The sequence below is a fragment of the Macrobrachium rosenbergii genome, chromosome 23 (genome assembly GCF_040412425.1).
Source record: "Macrobrachium rosenbergii isolate ZJJX-2024 chromosome 23, ASM4041242v1, whole genome shotgun sequence".
NCBI classification, from domain to species: domain Eukaryota; kingdom Metazoa; phylum Arthropoda; class Malacostraca; order Decapoda; family Palaemonidae; genus Macrobrachium; species Macrobrachium rosenbergii.
In genome coordinates this window covers 33452778-33473608 of record NC_089763.1, presented here as the reverse complement: position 1 = coordinate 33473608, position 20831 = coordinate 33452778, and the positions used below count along the sequence as shown (strand labels likewise).

At 35.1% G+C, this 20831-nt stretch overlaps 2 protein-coding genes across 2 annotated transcripts in view; both read right to left on the bottom strand.

The window, feature by feature from the left end:
- Positions 1-3434: 3434 nt before the first annotated feature.
- Positions 3435-10984, bottom strand: LOC136851450 (matrix-remodeling-associated protein 7). Its single transcript, XM_067125539.1, has 5 exons — positions 10868-10984; positions 10371-10733; positions 8021-8203; positions 6785-6906; positions 3435-6408 (listed from the first exon to the last, which is right to left on the bottom strand). Exons 2-5 carry the CDS (start codon positions 10401-10403, stop codon positions 6294-6296), a joined length of 453 nt encoding a protein of 150 aa, XP_066981640.1. The 5' UTR covers positions 10404-10733; positions 10868-10984; the 3' UTR covers positions 3435-6293.
- Positions 10985-19684: 8700 nt separating this feature from the next.
- The window catches only part of LOC136851448 (uncharacterized), a 4355-nt gene continuing 3208 nt past the window's right edge, over positions 19685-20831 (bottom strand). The window contains exon 2 of the mRNA XM_067125536.1: positions 19685-20130. Coding sequence (XP_066981637.1) covers positions 20097-20130 — 34 coding nt within the window. The 3' untranslated portion in view covers positions 19685-20096. The remainder of the gene's footprint in view (positions 20131-20831) is intronic.

Genomic DNA, 20831 nt, shown 5'->3' with positions numbered 1-20831 from the left:
AGTCTCATGTAGGGCAACCAGTAGATTTAACTTTATTGTATATACTTTGGGAACCAGGTAAGCATGACTTCTCAAATGGCAACATTTCATCAAATTCTATTCTGGGAGATGACTCTACTGCAAGATGGACTAGAATGGATGTGATGTTGAGAAAAAGTGCCCATGCAAAAGAAAAGATACAAAATTATGCCCAAAACTTCATGGCAAGTTATACCAAGTAAAACAATAGATAAATGGCTTACTTTACTCGCTACTGAATTCCCAAAATACACAACTAACAATCCATCATAACTGAAATGTCTGCATTGCATAATTTTCAAAACCTGATTTCTTAATAAACAGAATGGTTAAAAGTTGTACATTAAAGTTATGCCAAACTTACATCTAGACGTATATTATTCTTATGAATGAGTGTATATCACAGACATTTGCTTTCCATTACTTTTCCAAGTTTTTAAAATGTGTTTTAAAATATAAATGCTGTAACATAAAATGACGCCAATGCTGTCAACAGTCTCCATTTAAGCAGCCTCAAATAATTTATGATAGATACCAATGATAATAATAACCCAATCCAGATAAATGTAATACAAGTAATACCGTACTACATTCAAGTTATAAACTTTACAACTCTAAAATTTTAATATAACCTCTTATAACTCCATTTCCCTTCACTATTACATAATTTTAACTAGATAAGAAAGCTGAAGCATTTGACTCCCATAGGGATGGCCAGAAGGGTTTGCCTTTAAAAGTAAAATTAAAATTTCATTTAACGGCAAATCTCTCAAAATTTGTAAATATGATATAAAATATGAGGGTTCTGACAAAATTACCTAAACCGTCTTGTTTCAGAAATGACATTCACAATTGGTTGAAGTCTTGTCATTCACAAAAACATTAATTCTGAGGGCTTCTTCTTAATCCACTTTATAATATTTTTGTTTAAATTCTATGTTGAATAAAGAGTATTCTATCATATTTGGGGCTAAATAGTTTTTTATACAAGCTAACAAGGTGGGTGGATGACGGACACTTAAAACATAATCCTACATTTCAGGTAAGAAACTCAATCTGACACAGTACTAAATACAACATTAGTAATACAAAAATTCCTTCCAAAATACAATATTTCCCACCATGATTAATAATAATAGGATGCTGGCTGGACTTCAGAGCCAAACTTAATAGCTTTTCTTCTGCCAAAACCAAGTAGTTCAACCTAACAGTCCCTATGAAAATCAAATCTTCCCCTATCCCCAAAAACAGAAATAAATACTGAAAAAATATCTTGGTAATACTATAATGCATGAGATTTTATACCTCCACATCTCGTCAATCTATTCCTTCACAAATTCAGGATAACATGCAAAACATCTTTACTAATACAATATATTAAGATTTGAAGCCTTGAAACAGAAAAAAATATGTACAAATTTCAAAGAATGCATCTTAAATAAATGCCATGTTACTTTTGTTTTGTTTTTATTATTATTATTATTATAATTATTTAGATTAGTGAATCTAATTTCTTGCTTCTATACCATCGGCTCAAAATTATTCTTTCTTTTATGAAGATAGAAAACCAGAACACACAAAAGCTACATCACCTAGGTGGCAGGAAACTATTTGGGGCACGTGAAATGTTAGACGACAGACGGAAATGCAGCAGGCACATTCTGCACCGTAGGTGGTACTCCAGATCCCAAATGATTATAAAGGTAGTGCCTCAAATGTAGGAATTCCTTCAACACTGTATTGCAACATGATCAAGAAGAAGTTTACAGTACCTATTAAATGCACAGGATAGAGCTAAAAAAAAAAAAATATGTTAAGTCATTAGCAAAGGTCTCATATTTATGACTTTCCTTGAAAAAAAAAAAATTCAAATTGCCTCTAAATATGGCCTAATGTCTAAATAATGATCTAAATTTACATCACACTGACTTTGGAAAAAAAAAAAAATCATTATGACTAGGAACTATGAATCCATGTCTTTACTGATATGGCAAAATTCCACTGAAAGATGTGTGTACCCAGTAGCAAAAAAAAAAAATTGTAATTCAAAATTACTTTAAAGTACACTACCTCTATGACACAAGACTGCATATAAACTGCAGTACCTGTGCCTGCAAACCAAGCAGGAAATTTCTCCCAATATCTCATTCTCCAACACTACATATATCTACTAACTCCTACTTCAAGAGAGATATAAAATCACCTATTCACACCATGCAACTTCAGGAAGATAGCTTCCTGTATTTCAGATCAAGTACTCAGAATTCTAATAACACATTCAGTTCTCCCCAAGTTTAAAAGGACTAAAATATTACCCAAAGCAAGAAAAACAAGCTCATTACTCGACCATACATCACTTTTAGAAATGTACAATTATTTCACATACATCCTAAAATCAAAAGATGTACATTTAAGAAATATACCATGAATATGTGTTTTTCAATGCCCTAGATGAACATCAAGGGCAAATGAGATGAGAGGGAATCAGAGAAGCATGTTGTGATAGAAAGGCTGTTCTTATAAAAGCTAAAACATCCCTTTCACTTAGGGAACACAATAGACCGTGAAGCAGGTACTGAGAGGGCAGTAAAAGAATAGCAGTTTCCTAGAATACTAGTAAACAAAAATATCCCAATACTGTAACAAACACAGCAATAACCCCTTACATTATAACACAGAAATTGAGACATTAACAAAAACACTGGTGATTCTGAAAGACAAAAAATGCAAAGGGTCAAGACTCCAGTGTAGTGGGAAGACTAGGTTGCAAATGAGGAAGTGATGGAGAGCTGTGGTGTCCAGTGGCTTGAAAACAGACTAAAAACATCAATGAGAGAGATGGTCTAGATATAATGAGAGGGCATGAGGACCAGTTAGTCAAAAAAGTAGTAGCAAGGCAAAGATCTGTACAAAGACAAAGCATGGAATGACATGGAGAGAAGGGCAAAGATGATAACTAGGAACAACTGGGAATTCTGGAAGAAAAGTGCATACGACAGAGGATTATGGACTTATTTTACATCTAACTCAATCAAGGGAAAAGCTCATGTAAAACATTACTCGGGGATATGTAACTGTTACAGTATCTTATGAACAATACGAAGATATTTAGAAATCCCTTGGACTTTGTTTATGCTGAAAACTATGCAAGTGTTTTCTGTCAAAATTCTATGTATACTTAGTTTGCAACAGACATGGAAGTTATCTCAAATTCTGACTTCATACGGGTAAGCTTTGAACAATTAGAAGAAAACTGTCCCAAAATCAGAAAAAAAGACTCAGAAAATACCACTTAAAAACTGAAAGTGTTTAAGTGTTTTTTGCAGACAGCTCCTAAACATACAAGCACCTTTAATATTACTAGAAGGTTCGATCAAACCAAAGTTGGCAGTTGTCCCCATTACGACAAAGTCTAATTTCTACTCTCCTAGGGCTGGTCCAAAGTATTTGTTCTTAACTGATTGGTGAAATAAAAGTAGAAATTAAATCTAAGACTCTACAGTCAAGGAGAAAAAGCAAAGGGAGAGGTTGAATCAACAAAGGTTACTGCTGTCTTTGCACAAAAAAAAAATCACAATAGTATCAATAATTACATCACATGTACACTTGTAAACATTCTGAATATGTGATGCCAATAAACATATCTCTACCTGTGCCTGCACTGCAAGGCCACTGTATTTAATCTTTTCATACTTAAAACTCTAAATATAAATATAGTTCAGTAATTCATGTGACAGACAGCTCCTGTGGGATTAGAATAAGGTTACCACCTAGTGTTCAATTTCAGAAGAAAAAATCCAGTAAAAGAGTGGTTCCTTAGCAAGGAGCTGGCTGCTATAAATTTCCCTCTGCTATAGTGCCAGGAGTAATAGTGGCAGTACTTAAGGATACGATTATACAACTTATTCATCAGTCTGAAGATCACACCAAAGTTCTTCAAAGTTTATAAATCTCTCATTTCCTACACACCCCTTAGTAAAAGACAACAATCTACGTCCTGGAAATTCTATGGATGGAAAAACAAAAAATTAATAAAATAAATGACTGCCTGCTGGTTTTTCTTTCTTCCAAATCCTTAAAAATAAGGAAAGGCCACCATATCACCCTCGAAAATATAAAAGTAACCATCTAAAATTTTTCAGACAATCATAGAATGGTCAGATGGACGGACTAAAAATTCAGCTATGAACAATGAATAAATGCAAGAACAACCACGTGTCCAGGACATTAATGCAAAATAAATATGCACCAATATGAACAGGTAGAGAATTATAATAGAATGAAAATTTCAAATTTCCACTTTTGGATAAAAAAAATAAAATACTAGAAAACATTTAGATATACAAATATTGTACAGTATTACCTTTCTTTCAACTGGAGACTAGTTTCTATAAAAATAGCATTCCACTGACAACTTCTTCCATATAAAAACTTTCATCAATTCCATATTTTCATAATTATAAACCTTTCATCCTTCATAATTACAGTATTACAGAACAACTACATTGGGACCACTGCTTCTGTCTAATAATTTTTTGCAATTATCTTTCTACAGTCAATATATACGTGATCTTGTAAATTTTCCTGTCATAGTTAGTTATAGAAGACACTTTACCCCGACACCATCCAAAAAATCTTTTATAAACTCCAAAGTTATTGCACATTTCCTTGAAACCTTAGATTTTTATGAGCATTGCAACTTTGTTTCCCAAAAATGAAACAGTATACTACGGAACAAATGCCAAGAAAAACTAATAAAATGTAAAAATTTGTGTAACTTTACCATTTTCATACCTGCCTACCATGGGAGCACAATCCAAAAGCTAATTTTACTAGCTTTTCCCTTCCAGTTCCTTCAGTAGTAAACTGTCACATTAAAAGTTCAAAAATATTAATCTTTTGCATACAAAGTCTGTATAAGAAAAATCTTTTAAAGCTCTTCTTGTTCCACAGATACAACCCAATGCTTTACAAATGCCAATTTGGCCAGTACCAGAGTGTCAAACCTACTTCAGTTACATAGATGTTAGTTACATAGCAAAATTCCTAATTGAGCTACTTGATAGGGAGCTAGAAAGTGGCCATCTCATTAACTAGGTGAAATTTTTCCAACCAAAAATATACACAATCACTGCCTACTTTTCTAAGACTGGAAAAAAAAACAAGAAAAACTGCCTTAACACTCTAAAAAGCCCCTGCTGAATTCAATCTCGAGTATGTGCCACTGTCCCCTGTTAATATTGTAATCATCATCCCCAGTTTGTTATAAAATATATTTTGGGGAGATTATAACAATTCTGTGCACATAATTATAAGAAATGGGCAGCTGACTCAAGTTTTCATTTTTATGGTACATACCACCTGCTCATAGAGACCGTGCTGTAAAGAGGCACTTTTCAAGTTTAACACAAGACTTCTTAATACGTCTGCCTCATTTGCTAGCTAATAACAAGGTGGCTTGAAATTTCTGATCTACCATGACAGGCAAAAATGGCATTTGTAATATTTCTTCCTTCAAAAGCATCCATTAGGTTTTTTAACTGTCTATATTTTTCTTACTACTTCATCTGTACAAAGCAAATAATAAAATACAAAGCCCTTTTTACATAAGAGAAATAGAATGACAATGAAGACTCACATCACTTAAAATAAATGGACAAACTTCTACAAAATACTCCTTATTGTAACAAACCAGATAAAATAAGTTTTATTTCACTCTTATTAAAGATGAAAGAGTAGGACATTAGTAAAGTATGAAGTATTATACAGCATAGGAATATGAGAAATTGGGCATTCAAGTGTAGAGTAATCAATACTGCAGAGATTAGGAATGAGATATACTGAACTATTGTCACACAAAAATCAACAAATATTCTATTATTTTCATGGAAATTATTGGTAACTAGGTGCATGAAAGTGAGCTTAAATCACACTTCAAAAAAAATCCTCTCCATACAAAAATATGAACCTGAAAATGCAGCACCAAAATAGCATTAACTGGCTCCTAAAAATTCTATGAAAATAAAAGTCATACACAAGAGTTACTAGAAAAATTGGAGTAAAAATATATATATAGTTCTGATAAAGTTTCCACTTTGAATTAATTTTTCTTACTCTCAGCCTAGTGTTAGTACCTATATAATAAAATCCAAATGATCAGCTCAAGGACATTTTGACTAAAGGCATTCTATGGCTATGATGCTGAATCATACTTACATCTACTGTCATCCTTGCAAGATCTGCCACAAGAACAGATGTCTTGGTTAATATGAAATTTATCCACAATACAGTTTCATTTGGTCCTTTATGTCATCAATTGATGTTTTCCCAAACTTTTCTTCTTGTTCTTGCATCATCTTGAATATTGCTGCTAACTGCTGTGACTGGGCCCTGTGTTGAAAAAGAAGAAACCTTAATTCCTTATAAAAAACTAATATTATACTAATAAACACAGCAACTCCACGAGGCTTAGAAAAATGCTCTAAGTGGTAATGTTTACACTACCACTTAGTAGATTAAAATGATGTATAAATGAAGTGTCTTTGTGAGTTCTTTGGTGGGACCCCTTCCCAAAAAGACCTAGCTGTCTTTTTTCAATCTTAGTTATGTTTCTCTGTCAAAATTTTGGTCCTTAGAAAGTATACTGTATCTAGGTCAATATGATCCTTCAGAGAGAGCTGACTTATTATTCAAAATATGAACTAAAGATAAACAGACTATTCTCTATTGCTATGTGCATTATGAACTGTAAATCATTTGTACTTACTCTCTTTCTGCTTCTCTTTGTTCTGCAGTCATCTGATTCTCCATGCTCCTCTCCAAAGCCCTCCTCTGGGCATTCTTTAAGTCAACATGATGTTTTTCTTCCAAAATTCTATTCCCAAGATCCTACAAAACATTAAGGCCAGGAAATTACAATGTGGTAAAGAAAAAAGACAACTTTAAGAACAGAAACAACCTTATCTGAAATTTCAGTCACAAAATCCAAAGAAATGCTCTTTATCTTATCCGAATGAAGAGTATCTAGTTAATGTTTTCCCCTAATAAAAAAGGAATTGTTAACATTAGCTTTAAAATGTAGAATTAGCTAGAATCAACGAGTCACATTTCATTTTGCATTTCCTTCCCTACCGTAATCTTACCTACTGACACTATAACACAATGTGAAACTGGAAAGCAAATTAAGCTCACTTCATTTACTGTATTATAAATTGCCAAACAATCTTCTGTTGGATAAAACCCAATTGCCTGTTACCTGAAGAATATACTCCTAAAAATACGACCTACTAATACACAGCTAATAGTTTGTAAGCATTTCTTATTAATATAAAATATACATTATACAGTTGTTAGGCAACTGTATAAAGTAACAATTTTAATCTGATAGGCTTGTTAATTATAGGAAAAAATTGGAGGAAGAAATAGGAAAATAACAGGAGACACCAATTTGCATGGATAATAAATATAAGTGGAAAGCTATGCACATGGTGCTGAAGAGATGTTGTAAAGAACCTTTTTTACTCCCTCCAGCATATAATATAAGACACGCTGAAAATGGTAGCTACTAATAGTGAAAAGTGTTTCATGTCTGTTCTCAAAAGATACAAACCTTACTCGAAAGGCTAAGCAGTGTACAGAAGGAAGAGAGTGATCCTCACAAAAGCTCACACACATAGAGTTGAGATGTTTAAATTTCACAGATGCTTTTCAAATGGAATGGGAAACAGTTCAATTGCCTACAAGGTCCATTTCAACAATAGTACCAAAAAACATTCCTATAAATCCTTTGCAATTAAGAACAAATCATCACATATACTAAACTACATAAAATAAACTTGTGAACACTACAACAAAAGGTTGTATCATCACTACAAAATATGACTCTACCATGACAGTTTATACTGTAGACTGCATGCTGCTCCCAAGCTTTGAATTTAAACAAAAATGCAACCACGTATGCAATGAGATTAAGTTAACAGAGCACAATTACAATTTAGTATACCTTTTCTTCGCTTTCTTCTCTTGTATCTTCATCTTCTTCCACTTTTCTCTCTGGCCTATGAAGTTCCTGAGAGCCAATGGGCATCAAGTATGTAGCAACAGCAATGACGACAGAAAGCAGAACGGATATCACAAAAATATAAGAAGTGTTATCCCACAGGACTTCATATGACTCAAACCATGCCTGTACAAAACAAGAGAAAGGTAATTCAGCTTAAAATTCAAAATAAATTAAATATATTCTTATAAAAGTTCAGTATTAAAAGTTCACTCAGTTACCAATTAGAGACAAAGTAAGATTAAAAACGGCAAGGTTAATCAACATTAAATCACCAATTAAAATTATAAATCCATCCCAACTGGACCTTAACAATTATGGGAGGGCCATAGTAGTAAACTTGAAGTCTGATGGATGAAAAAAAAAGAGAAAATAGCACCATCAGCAATACTGGAATATACATAAACCACACGAGAGGGAGCTGAAATAATACAGTGCATGGTGCATCCGTGCCATCCGCGAAAATTCCTAAGGCAAAGAACCTCAACACAAAATACAGGAAAATGTGGCAGTGGTAACTAAGATATGACCTAACCTAGACACTGCATCGTACCTGGCCCTGGACTCATCCCATAACCTGAACTGAAAGGTACTGCAGTGAAACAGATACATCCTAATCTAGCATGCCAAATCTTACCTTGCCTGGGACCCTATGTTACTGCTTATCATACAATTTGCAGGATAATCTTGTGCCCTTGGAAGGTTCTAGTAACTGATTGAGGTTCTTTTCATGAAACTTACCATGGGGGATTGAAAATTTTCATATTATGGAGCTTGACTAGGATATTGTATTCGCAACACCTTTGTGCTAAAAATATTCTGAACCATCAAAGCATGGTAACATAAATGTAAACTGCACAAATGTCCCCCTACTTAGCTAACTGGGTACAACAGCAAACCCTAACGCAGCCTAATTCCTGCCACTTGCGAGTTGAAACATTTACAGTCATTTGATTATTTTTCTGTTTATGATTATATCTTTTATGTTTATGATATTTAGAGTCTGTTGTTTATGCTTTTGTGTCCACCCCAAAGGTGCTAGTATTAACACACCACTCATTTTGAACATAAACCAGTAGTTACCGAGCTAATGGAACCCAGTGGTTATTAGCAATTATGAATTCCAACGTGGGATTATTGGTCCCTGTGGTATTTTTGCAAATATGGTGGCTTCCTATTTTGGTAAAACTGAAGACTTCTATTGCACCCCTCTGGTTCCACAACTACCAATTTATGTGGAAAATGGGTACTGTGTTTAATACCAGCCCCTTGGGGATTGACGTTAAAGACATAAATGATTGTAAATATTACAATTGCATAAGTTGTTAAAAACATAAACAAATAATTGTAAATATTACAAATACAAACAAAAGGCATATACATTAAAAAAAAAAGTGCTCATATATATTACATCAAACTGTCTTCATTCAACTAGCCTAGGTTATTGCCACATCTCCACGTGCCTAGGTACCAGCAAGAAATTAAATCTTTGTAGCCTATAGCCTACAAGGGCAGGCGTACCTCATCACATCGTAGCCTATAAAGATACCTCATCATATGTTCCACCTAAAACGCCACCATTCTACCAACCTGCCTTACCTGGCCACAGTAATTGGTAGAAATATGGGGTTGCTTTGTATCTGGTATTACCTTGGAAATTGACTTTTTCTAAAGTACTTTGGTTGTTTATTAACAATTTACCATTACTTTTTGGCAGTCGACAGTAATTGACCTGTAATTAACACCAGAACTGATATGTTTTTGTACGATGGACATCCTGGAATGCTATCGCGCATATGCAGTGTTATAGGGTAGCTTTTGGTAAAAAGTGGAGTTTTTCACTGTGGGGTCCAAAGGTGGAGCCCACGGGTAAGTAACACATCCTGCTAGGTTAGGTTAGGTTAGGGTATATTAGGTTATTATATAGTTCCTTTTATAACAGGTTTCCTTAGCCAATCCCTTCTTAAACATATAGTTCCCCTGATGACTTTTACATGCACGGAACCATTCCGTAACAACAACATGATAGTCTGGTCATTCTCCCAACGATTCCCGCCGCCCCCCCCAACAAAAAACGTGTTCCCAAAGGATCCCCAACCACGTTTGGTAGATATGAGGTTCATAATAATTGCCCGGCAATAAACAATACCACATCCTCCATCAGCAACACTAAAAGTATAGGAAAAATCACCTTCCAAAGTGACAGTCCGTGCGGATTGACCCCGTAGTGTTACCCGGTAATTAACCAAATGACCCTAATCACGGAAATTAACCTCTGCTTCTGGAAACTCACCTCCCAGGTCTGAGAATTGACAAATCCGTCCATGATGTCACGTACGTCAGCGACTAGGCCTTGGAGCCTAGCCTCAACGTCCTCTCGGTCAACGGTGTCCTCTGGATTATATTCGACTTCCTTAGACGGTTGCTTTGAGGATAATTAAGGGTTAAAATCCAACGGACGTCCCCCTTAAATAAGGCCTTTTCAAAGGATAGGTCGAATATAAGGGCTGGTCTCGACGATCTCCTCTGGGGTGTTAGACGGTTGATTTGAGGTTAATTACGGGTTAAATCCAATGGACGTCCCCTTAAATAAGGCCTTTTCAAAGGATAGGTCGAATTTAAGGGCTGGTCTCGACGATCTTCTCTGGGGTACTTCCTGTAATGCCAAATCACAAGGGCAATGAATTACCACTACGATTCACACGTATTTCTTCACTGACAGACAGCTCGTGTATCTCTACCCTTATTCTATAGTGACGGCCCTCACATAAACCTTCGCAAAACACGTACCTGACATTTTTTAAGAGGAAATATCTACTACGAATCGGGTACGTCGTCGACTCGGCCAATTAACTTGTTGTCGCTTCTGCTATGCGAATTTCGAGTTGCCTAATCGCCAATTCATAAAATTGTTTTTAAAATATTGTTGCCGGAAGAATAAATCGTTTTAAAACAATCTAAATTTTAAATAATATTTATATTGTTCATATATTTGCGAATAAACTCTACACGATGTGAAATAAACGATTAAATAACATTGTAATAATGAACTAAGTGGCGTATTGGCTGTCAGCTGAATGAAGCATTCTATTCACAAATGGAATTTCTTTCGTCAATGGTGACGCGTTTCGTACAGCACTTTTTTTCATGTCATAAAATTATTCGGATAATTTGTTTTAATAATTATCTCATAAGAGAAAATATATCTTTCACGATTAAATCTTAGCAATGTGTCGATTCTACTGGCCATTTTTCTTATTTATTGACAGAAAACATTACAACAGAACGTTCGTAACGCCCCCTCAGTTACTGACTCAAGTTCACCTCTATCTTAATCTTTTGTTTTCTATTTAGCACCATAAAAATAAAAAAATAAAAATAGACAAATTACACGTAGCTATAGATAGAGCATGACTTAATTTCTAAGTCTATCACTGTAGCAACTTAGCAGACCTGTTGTCTCACTGCAACGGAGTAATGATTGCTCGTAAACTCTAGAGATGATTGGTACTAGTAATTAGCAGTTGACAAATTAATATCTTATTTCTAAGTGTATGAATATCATTTGTGATGAAATACAGGTAAATTATGGAGATGAAGGTGCTGTCCGTGTTTTCGACTCACCTGAAGATGGCTGATCGTTGCAAGGAATTCGTTTTTTCATATTATAGGAAATCAATGTCCCCTCCTCATTTGATAAAGCTACCTCTTTGTTAGGCTACTCTTTTACATTTTGTTCTTTATTAACCGTGTTTCTTTAACGTTATGAAATTCTGGTTACATTGGGTATCATTATCTATTTCTGATCTTTTCAGTTTGAATATTTTCGAAACGCGCTTTCTTACAGATCCAGTTTTGGTCGTGGTCATTACTGTATTTTGTTTTCAAAGTCTCTTAAAATCATCCGTACTTGTTTGAGAAGATTATTGCATTTTTTGGTGGGCTGAACTAGACAGAATCTCTCTGTCTTCATTAAAGGGTGGACTTGTCTGTTGTGGTGTATGTACTTACGTCTTTACATCACAAAAAATATACTAGGCCTATATCAACATTGCTAGAAAATGCTTCTTTGAAGTACACTGCACTGAGGAATGTCACATAAGGAGGTATTTATTCATAATTTGGAATTTCTGATTGCGTATCTTTAATATAACAACTAGGCGTTACAGTTTACATGGTCATCAACGACGAAATCATTTTACATTATTTCACACGCTTCTGAAGAAAATACACAAACTGGCACCCTTCATGATGGATGTGGCATCCGGTCAATTTTGCTCTTGTCTATCACTCACAACGTTGCCGTTCTCTCTCTCTCTCTCTGAGTAATTGGTAGAAAGAAATGAAACTCGCGATTCTTCTTGCTCAATTAAAGTATATTTGATACAGTATAGTATTATATAGAAGCTGATATTACAATATTAGATTTTGGCTATTTTAATCCCACCAAGGAGTACTTTTACAGTGCGATTCTACGGCACACTGTAGGCAATTTTGTTTCCCATTCTGTATTGCTATCTGCCTTTTAATTTGTTGTATCTTTCTAAAATTTTTAGCATTACATTGCATCAATGTCCAACTTCAACACTTATACCAAATATGACTAGAGAGGTTTAACTTGGCGACTTTTCCCCATAACCACCTTGAATTCCAGTCGTTTCATGAAAGTCTTATAAAATTCTTTACCTTTTTTTCATAGTTTCCTGAGCCCTGACACATTCTCCTGTTTCAGGGGACTAAATCGCTTTTTCCCTTGCATGGGATCGATCTGGGGTTTCATTTAGTTAGGATGCACTCAAAGAGTGCATACTGTACGCCAGCGTCAAAAGACAGGATCTATTGTCCTCATATAAAATCATACTAAAACTTGAGTGATTTTTTCATCTGACATATAATCATCGATTTTATTTTGTAGATACAAGAATCAGTTAGAATTTGTCATACTGTTAAAACAAAAGCTATTTTGTTCCATATTATGGCTCATTCCATATTAGATTTTGGCACGTTAGGTTTTTATAGTCGGATGCCCTTCCTGACACCAACCCACCCTATTTAGGGACCGGCAAGGTTTCTCTCCCCCCTGCCCCAACTTCCAGCGTACCGCAGAGGTAGATGGAAGCGGCTCATCCAAAACGGCGACCCCGTATAGAAATGGCACTAAGCTGGAAAGATGAAGAAATCAAAACAATAACAAACAAAAGAATCCCAATTTTGGCTCCGGATCCAACTGTCCACAATATTTTGACTGAACCAGTCCATGAATTTGCAAGATATCTTGTGAATATATATGAGAAAGGACAGACAGACAGACAGATACACATTTCTTGTTTACACAGGGACCCAGAACCTCTTCCTGAGGGACAACCGTCAAACTTCTCACGAGTGTTCTTGTGGCTGCTTTTGTTGTTGGTGTTGTTGTGTGTCCTTATCAATTTGACAAGAGAAGCTTTATCTCGCAGAGGAACAATCCCTGAATCAGCACAAGTAACCTCCGCTGTAGTGACAGCCCAGTTACTGCTGGAGGTATACCAAACACAAAAGTTTATACAATTTATGCCTGACTCACATGTGTGCTATCATTTTACAGTATTTTAGTCCACACTACTGTTTATGTATATATTTTTTATCCTTTATTGGTTTATTCATCTTTATTTCTTTTTTTATCCTTTATTGATGTGCTCATCTTTACTCTGTTTGTTGCTTTTTTATCCTTTATTGATGTGCTCATCCTTATTCTATTTCTGTTTCTCTTTTATTGTTTATTGATCTGCTCATCTTTATTCTATTTCTGTTTGATATGTTTTTCCATTACACATATGGGCATTTTATTATTTAGATGTTTGCTTAGCAAACTGATGGCCATTTTTTTTAGCCTATTCCACGTGGGCTCATATTTTGCAATAATAATAATAATAATAATAATAATAATAATAATAATAATAATAATAATAATAATAATAATAATAATACCGCAGGAACCATTCAAGATACAGTATGCGTTAAAGGGCAGCTGTTCTGTAAGACACAGGTTACAGAAAACTGAACAGCATGAGACAACAGTGCATTAATAAAGGTAACTGCGCAAGGCAGAGTGTGTAACTGCCCGGTTACAGTGGAAAGCGACGCAGTTACTGTACCGCGTGTCAAGTTATAAGGGATATAAATATCTCAGCCTGAACTTTATCACAAAGCACGCACTCTTCTATCAGATCCTTATTAATATGACTTGCAGGTCGTTATTGTAAACACAGATATGGTGATAAGATAAAGAAGGGAACACACCTTGTTGATACTACGGCTGAAATTAGTAAAAAATTATTATTATTATTATTATTATTATTAAACAGATTCTAACGGTGCAAGCCCAAAGGCCAATTCATTTGTAACCAGTTCCAAGCTAGTATGGGAAAGAATAAAGCCAGGTGCCCAGCTGAGTTGGAGGGTCTTGCCAGTCTAAGAGTGACTGAGTGGATGAGAGGAAATCAAGAACAATAACAAAGAAAAGGAGAGGGGCGGACCCAACTGCTGTGGTTACACAACACCTTTCATTTTCAAGCTCTACGGAAATTGATTTGTTTTTCATTTAAAGAGTCAGATGGGACGGCCAATCTTACGCCCTTAACTAGCCCAAACTTGATGAAAAAAAAGGAAGGCTATCGGGTAAATAGAAGCAGGGAGAGTAATCCAAAGTCTCCCCAAGTGACAGAAGTACTGAGTTTCCCTTTAGGGGAAATAACCCCCTGTGGGAATCGTTTTCTGCACAAGATGAAACTCACTCTTCACGAACAGAAATACTCCCAAGATGTAACCTAATTCTGAAAAAAAAAATCCCTCTAGATCACCCTCTTCCCCCCTCCCCAAAATAGCCCCAACGCCCCCTCCCCTCCCCCAAAGTTTGGGAAAATAAACACCTGGTGGAATATAATTCTGGCCACATTAAACTCCATGAAAAATTCTCACGAGGCAGCTTGGACTCAAAATTCCCCAACTTGCGATATGGGATTCATAACTATATTCATAATGATCATTATTTCTATAATTAGAATTTATAATGATTCGTATCATGAGGAATTCTAAGTTATTGTCATAATTATTCAAAGTCTGGGCTTATTTTAAGGCATCTGAGTTACCTTTTTTAAAAATACAAGGTAAAATTGGGAGTGTTAAAGAAGTTAGACAGCTTATACATGGGAATAGGCCAAAGATTAAGGACTGGGCTTAAAAGGCAGGAAGCATTGCAGCCGAGTATCTCAAGTACCGCCTACAGAGTGATGCACAAGGCACACTATAAGAGGTAACGCCCCACAAACAATCATGATTAATTTTACTCAATGAACAGTTCCAAAACACTCATGCACGCACGAACACACACACACAGAATATATATATATATATATATATATATATATATATATATATATATATATATATATATATATATATATATATGCTGTATACTAATGGACATACACACACATATATATATATATATATATATTATATATATATATATATATATATATATATATATATATATATATATATATATAAAACTTTTATAGTTGTAAATTTCTTTCCTTCACATGTTTATATCAACAGGAGGGGAAAATTGAATGTCAGGGGTTTTTCAACAATATAATATATATATATTATATATAATAATATATATATATATATATATATATATATATATATATATATATATATATATATATATATATATATATATATATATATATATATATATATATATATATATATATATAGCAAGGGTAGACGAAGACACAGTGTGAGGGTTGACATATTTCTTTATTTCCAACGTTTCGTAATAATTTCTCCATTACATCATCAGGGATCTGTTGAATAATGAACAAATTACTCAAAAAGTTACTGTAAAAGCTTTAAAAATAAAAAAAAAAAAAAAATTCTCCCAATACAATACAGCTAAAAGCACAACAGAACAAAAGACTGCTAACCAACCTAAGGTGGAGAGAGCAAACGACAGAATGCTTACAGACAGAGTTAACTCAGGTACAGTTGAGTAGAGGAGGTTTGGGTATTTAACTGGACGACTAGTTGTTTGATAAACAATGACTCGAGTGTAGGCAATTCGTGACGATTTGCTGTTTGGCCTATTATGCTGAAATCATTTCTTTCAATATGAGTTTTGCAAATTTTAGAATGAGCTCTGATATTAGAATGTTCTAACCTTGGAATATCAGAGCTCATTCTAAAATTCTGACCTCAGTAAAACCTCCATATTGAAAGAAATCAGATTCGACTCCCATCATAATAGGCCATAACCCAGAACATTCTAATATCAGAGCTCATTCTAAAATTTGCAAAACTCATATTGAAAGAAATGATTTCAGCATAATAGGCCATACAGCAAATCGTCACGAATTGCCTATACTCGAGTCACTGTTTACCAAACAACTAGTCCCCGAGTTAAATACCCAAACCTCCTCTACTCAACTGTACCCGAGTTAACTCTGTCTATAAGCATTCTGTCGTTTGCTCTCTCCACCTAAGGTTGGTTAGCAGTCTTTTGTTCTGTTGTGTTTATAGCTGCATTGCATTTGGTGAATTTTATTTTTATTTTTCTTATGATTTTTAAAGTTTTACAGTAACTTTTTTGAGTATTTTGTTCAACAGATCCCTGATGATGTAATAGAGAAGCTATTACGAAACGTTGGAAATAAAGAAATATGTTAGAGCTAACGGGTTTCTTGGACCACCCTCACACTGATATATATATATATATATATATATATATATATATATATATATATATATATATATATATATATATATATATATATATATATGTATCTTTCTAGTTGTAAATTTCTTTCCTTCACATGTTTATATCAACAGGGGGAAAAACTGAATACTAGGGGTTTTGCTAAACTCACTCTGCAACAAAAGAAAATAATTCACAGTTACTGTTTCACCCACAATCTGACTTTCTTCAGTGATTAACGTGACAAATGTTTAAATACATTTGTTATTACTGTATCCGAAAGGAAATTAACTAACCTAAGACTTATCCTATGACCAGCTTTTTAGTCAAGTCAAAATATCCACCATTTTAGGTACTCATCTCTCTCTAATATTTTCTCTCTTATGCAATTTCTATAGAAGTTAGTGGTATTGCTCGCAGATACTCTCTTCTTATCAAGCCTTTGAATCAGTCTAGACTTCTTTTTCTCTTTTGGCAAGCTTCTCAGGTATAAGGAAAATGATAATTATTTAGGATTCTCTCCATTCACTTTTTCTTTTCCTAGTCTATAAACCATTTGTCCACCTCTCTCGGCGGAGTCATCAGGACTGGATTATAAATCGACATACAAGGTTTTTATTAATGCATGTAGATGCTTGAATTTCGACCATGACGTCACTGGGATGCTGCATTTCGACTGGGTAGCGGATCTCATTCTCTTGCTGGCTGCCTGGGTGGCAGCATGGGCATTCCTGGTGCTCTGTAGGATGCGTCCTATGCTGCGACTTGAAGCCAAGGGCATGGGCAGGGGCGTGATCTCTGTCTCTGGCCGATAGTCTTGATTTGCTTCATTGTTGGTAGTCATGTCCAGGGGTGTTCTGCCGCTCGTATCTCCCTTTGGATTCTCACGGATGTCCTGTGGTTTCCTTGAAGAAGGGAGGGTGAGGTCTGTGTTCCTCTGTATATTTAACACAGAGGAACACAGACCTCACCCTCCCTTCTTCAAAGAAACCACAGGACATCCGTGAGAATCCAAAGGGAGATACGAGAGGCAGAACACCCCTGGACACGACTACCAACAATGAAGCAAATCAAGACTATCGGCCAGAGATAGAGATCACACCCTTGCCCATGCCCTTGGCTTCAAGCCACAGCATACGACGCGTCCTACGGAGCACCAGGAATGCCCATGCTGCTGCCCAGACAGCCAGCGAGAGAATGAGACCCGCTGCCCAATAGAAATTCAGCACCCCAATGACGTCGTGGTCGAAATTCAAATGTCTGCATTCATTAATAAAAACCTTGTATGTTGATTTATAATCCAGTCCTGACGACGCCGCCGAGAGAGGTGGAGAAATGGTCCATCGACTAGGAAAAGAAAAGTAAATGGAAAGAATCGTAAATAATTTTTCCTTATACCTGAGAAGTTTGACAGAAGAGAAAAAGAAGTCCAGACTGGTTCAAAGGCTTGATAAGAAGATTAACTGCGAACAATGCCACTGACTTCAATATATATATATATATATATATATATATATATATATATATATATATATATATATATATATATATATATATATATATATATATATATATAATAGTCTTGTGTCATGGATAAAAGGGCATAGATATTGTATTCACTACCAGTATTAGTCCATTCTCTCACCTCATCATCTGTTGACTACTTAAAAGTCTCCAAGCCAAAGGTTATGCATAACTGAACTGAACTAGTGTATTAAAATCCGTTTACCATTTATGACAGCCTCTACCTTAGGAGCCGATCTAAACTCAGCCCAGCTTAGATGATTCCAGTCGCTATCATCACCAGATGTTGAATCTTAAACCTCTTAGTCATGACTATGGCACCTTGATTTCTGCTATATCACAGAAAACTCTGCAGACGTTTGGTGCAGGGTCCAACGCAGGTTTGTCTGCGGGATTTCACAGTGCCATAACGACATGTACGAAAATATTAATGCATTTTGGTCTCATTTTTATGGGAGAAGGGATTTCCCTGCGAGAATCTGTGGACCTTTTCAAAACTAATGATGACATCATTCAGGTGGGTGGAAGATTCTTAATGCCATCCTTTCTTAGTGGTCACAAGGGCTAACTTCATTGGCAATTATTCTTTTTAATAATGCAATTGTTTCTCCTCTGAAAGCCGTTTCGTGTGCTTATTTGATAACAATAAAGAACCAAAATTTATTAATAACAATAATTTCCCAAGGAGTTACAACTTGTGACACCTACGAAAGGGTTGCATCAATAAAATTCAACTACACTGACTTGGTATCATCGTGAGTTATGAGAAACTTCACAGCAGCTGCTCCTCGCTAGGAGAACGAAGACATGAAAAACATGTCAAATAAACAAAGCTATACTATTTCCTGTTGCCGCAACGCTGCAGAGACATTTAAATCCCAGATACCAAGTGCCACGCTCCAAAAGTTTAATCTAAACCACAGTGAGAGGTGAGAAATTCAACAGCTGACTGAAGAAACTAAAGTCATCCACACTGAGCCTGGGTTTAATCTGCTCCTAATGGCAAAGTCTGTCTCAATTAATATACAAAAACCATAAATTTATGTACAAAGCAAGACCAACTATATTCTACATTCGACATGAAGACATTTCAGTAATCAACAAACACAGAGAGAGAGAGAGAGAGAGAGAGAGAGAGAGAGAGAGAGAGAGAGAGAGAGAGAGAGAGAGAGAGAGAGAGAGAGATTTGCCAATGAGGAATAATGAATTATGAAAATGTCAACAATAATGAAGAACGAATAGATAACAATACTGAATGCAAAACAAGATTTGCATATAAACTTTTGCCATATTACTCACTGAATTAAGAAGATCAGAGTTTGGTTTAAACAGCAGCTTAATTAATTTTATATTACCAAATGCATTCATCCGAACTCTTGAAATTTCAAGTTTTCCTGCTGATATCAACTAATAAAGGAAAGAAATCCTACAGTGAAGTAGAAAAAAAAAGAGATCAAAGTTCAGCATTCAAAAACTGTAGTTGGCTTCAATGTAAGAAGAAAACCAGTGGTGGTTATAGGTTATGGCCCCAAAGATATAGCCCACAGCTTATAATCAGGCTACTGTAGACACAGGAAGTCTTAAGAGCAGACTGGCCAGAACGTCACCTTGTCCAGGCTGGAGCAACACCAAGTTACTGGACATCATCTTTCGATGGTTCTTCGAACTAAGGCCAGGCAAGAAACAGCAATTATTTGCTGTACCAGCAGAAGCAGCAGCTGTAGCAGCAACAGCAGGTAGGGCGCTCACAGATCACGGCAGGCTGGTGTGATAATCAGGCTGCAATCTGTCAATGTGATAATGATTGTGATGAGATTTTGAAGACTGCTTTAGACTGAAATGCAGTTCTTGGAAATTTTAATGTTACGCTTTGCTTATCCTGTGATATGATAAATCTAAGCTGATAATCAGGATTTTGTAAATATACATGAAAAATTCTACAACGTTTTTTTTAACATTATTATGGAACAATCTCTTACGTGTATTGAATTCTAACGAAATGATATCTGTCATATTTCATTAATACCATAATTTCTTTATGAAGAAAAGATTCTTTTATTAGAAGCTATTATCGAAAAGTGATGTGTAGTCAGTATTCTATAGATAATTAATCTTTGATGATGACAGTGTAATGATAGTGATGATGATAAAATTTGATCTATTTCAAGGCAAGTTTATCAAAAATACCAACTGACACTGAGGTGAACCCACAGTACAAGAGTTAAGTGTTCTTAAATGCTATCGGACAAACTGATGCCCGAGATTTTAATCTTTTTCATATTTTACGTAAAATAATTTTGTGAGAATATTAACATAATGTACCTTAGTTAGTGAGGTGGAAAGATGACCTAATTATTATTATTATTATTATTATTATTATTATTATTATTATTATTATTATTATTATTATATTATCAAGAAATTTAAGGAGTCCACCGACTCACATTTCTAGAATCACCAGATACATCAAAGGATTTGTTCTTATTT

What these genes read in the sequence shown, in the direction of transcription:
- LOC136851450 (XM_067125539.1), bottom strand. Translation starts at nt 10,403, where the DNA reads ATGGACGGATTTGTCAATTCTCAGACCTGGGAG. An exon ending in TCAATTCTCAGACCTGGGAG is followed by an intron (nt 8,204 to 10,370) that starts GTGAGTTTCCAG and finishes TGTTTTGTACAG; the next exon opens with GCATGGTTTGAGTCATATGA. An exon ending in CAAAGAGAAGCAGAAAGAGA is followed by an intron (nt 6,409 to 6,784) that starts GTAAGTACAAAT and finishes TTTTCAACACAG; the next exon opens with GGCCCAGTCACAGCAGTTAG.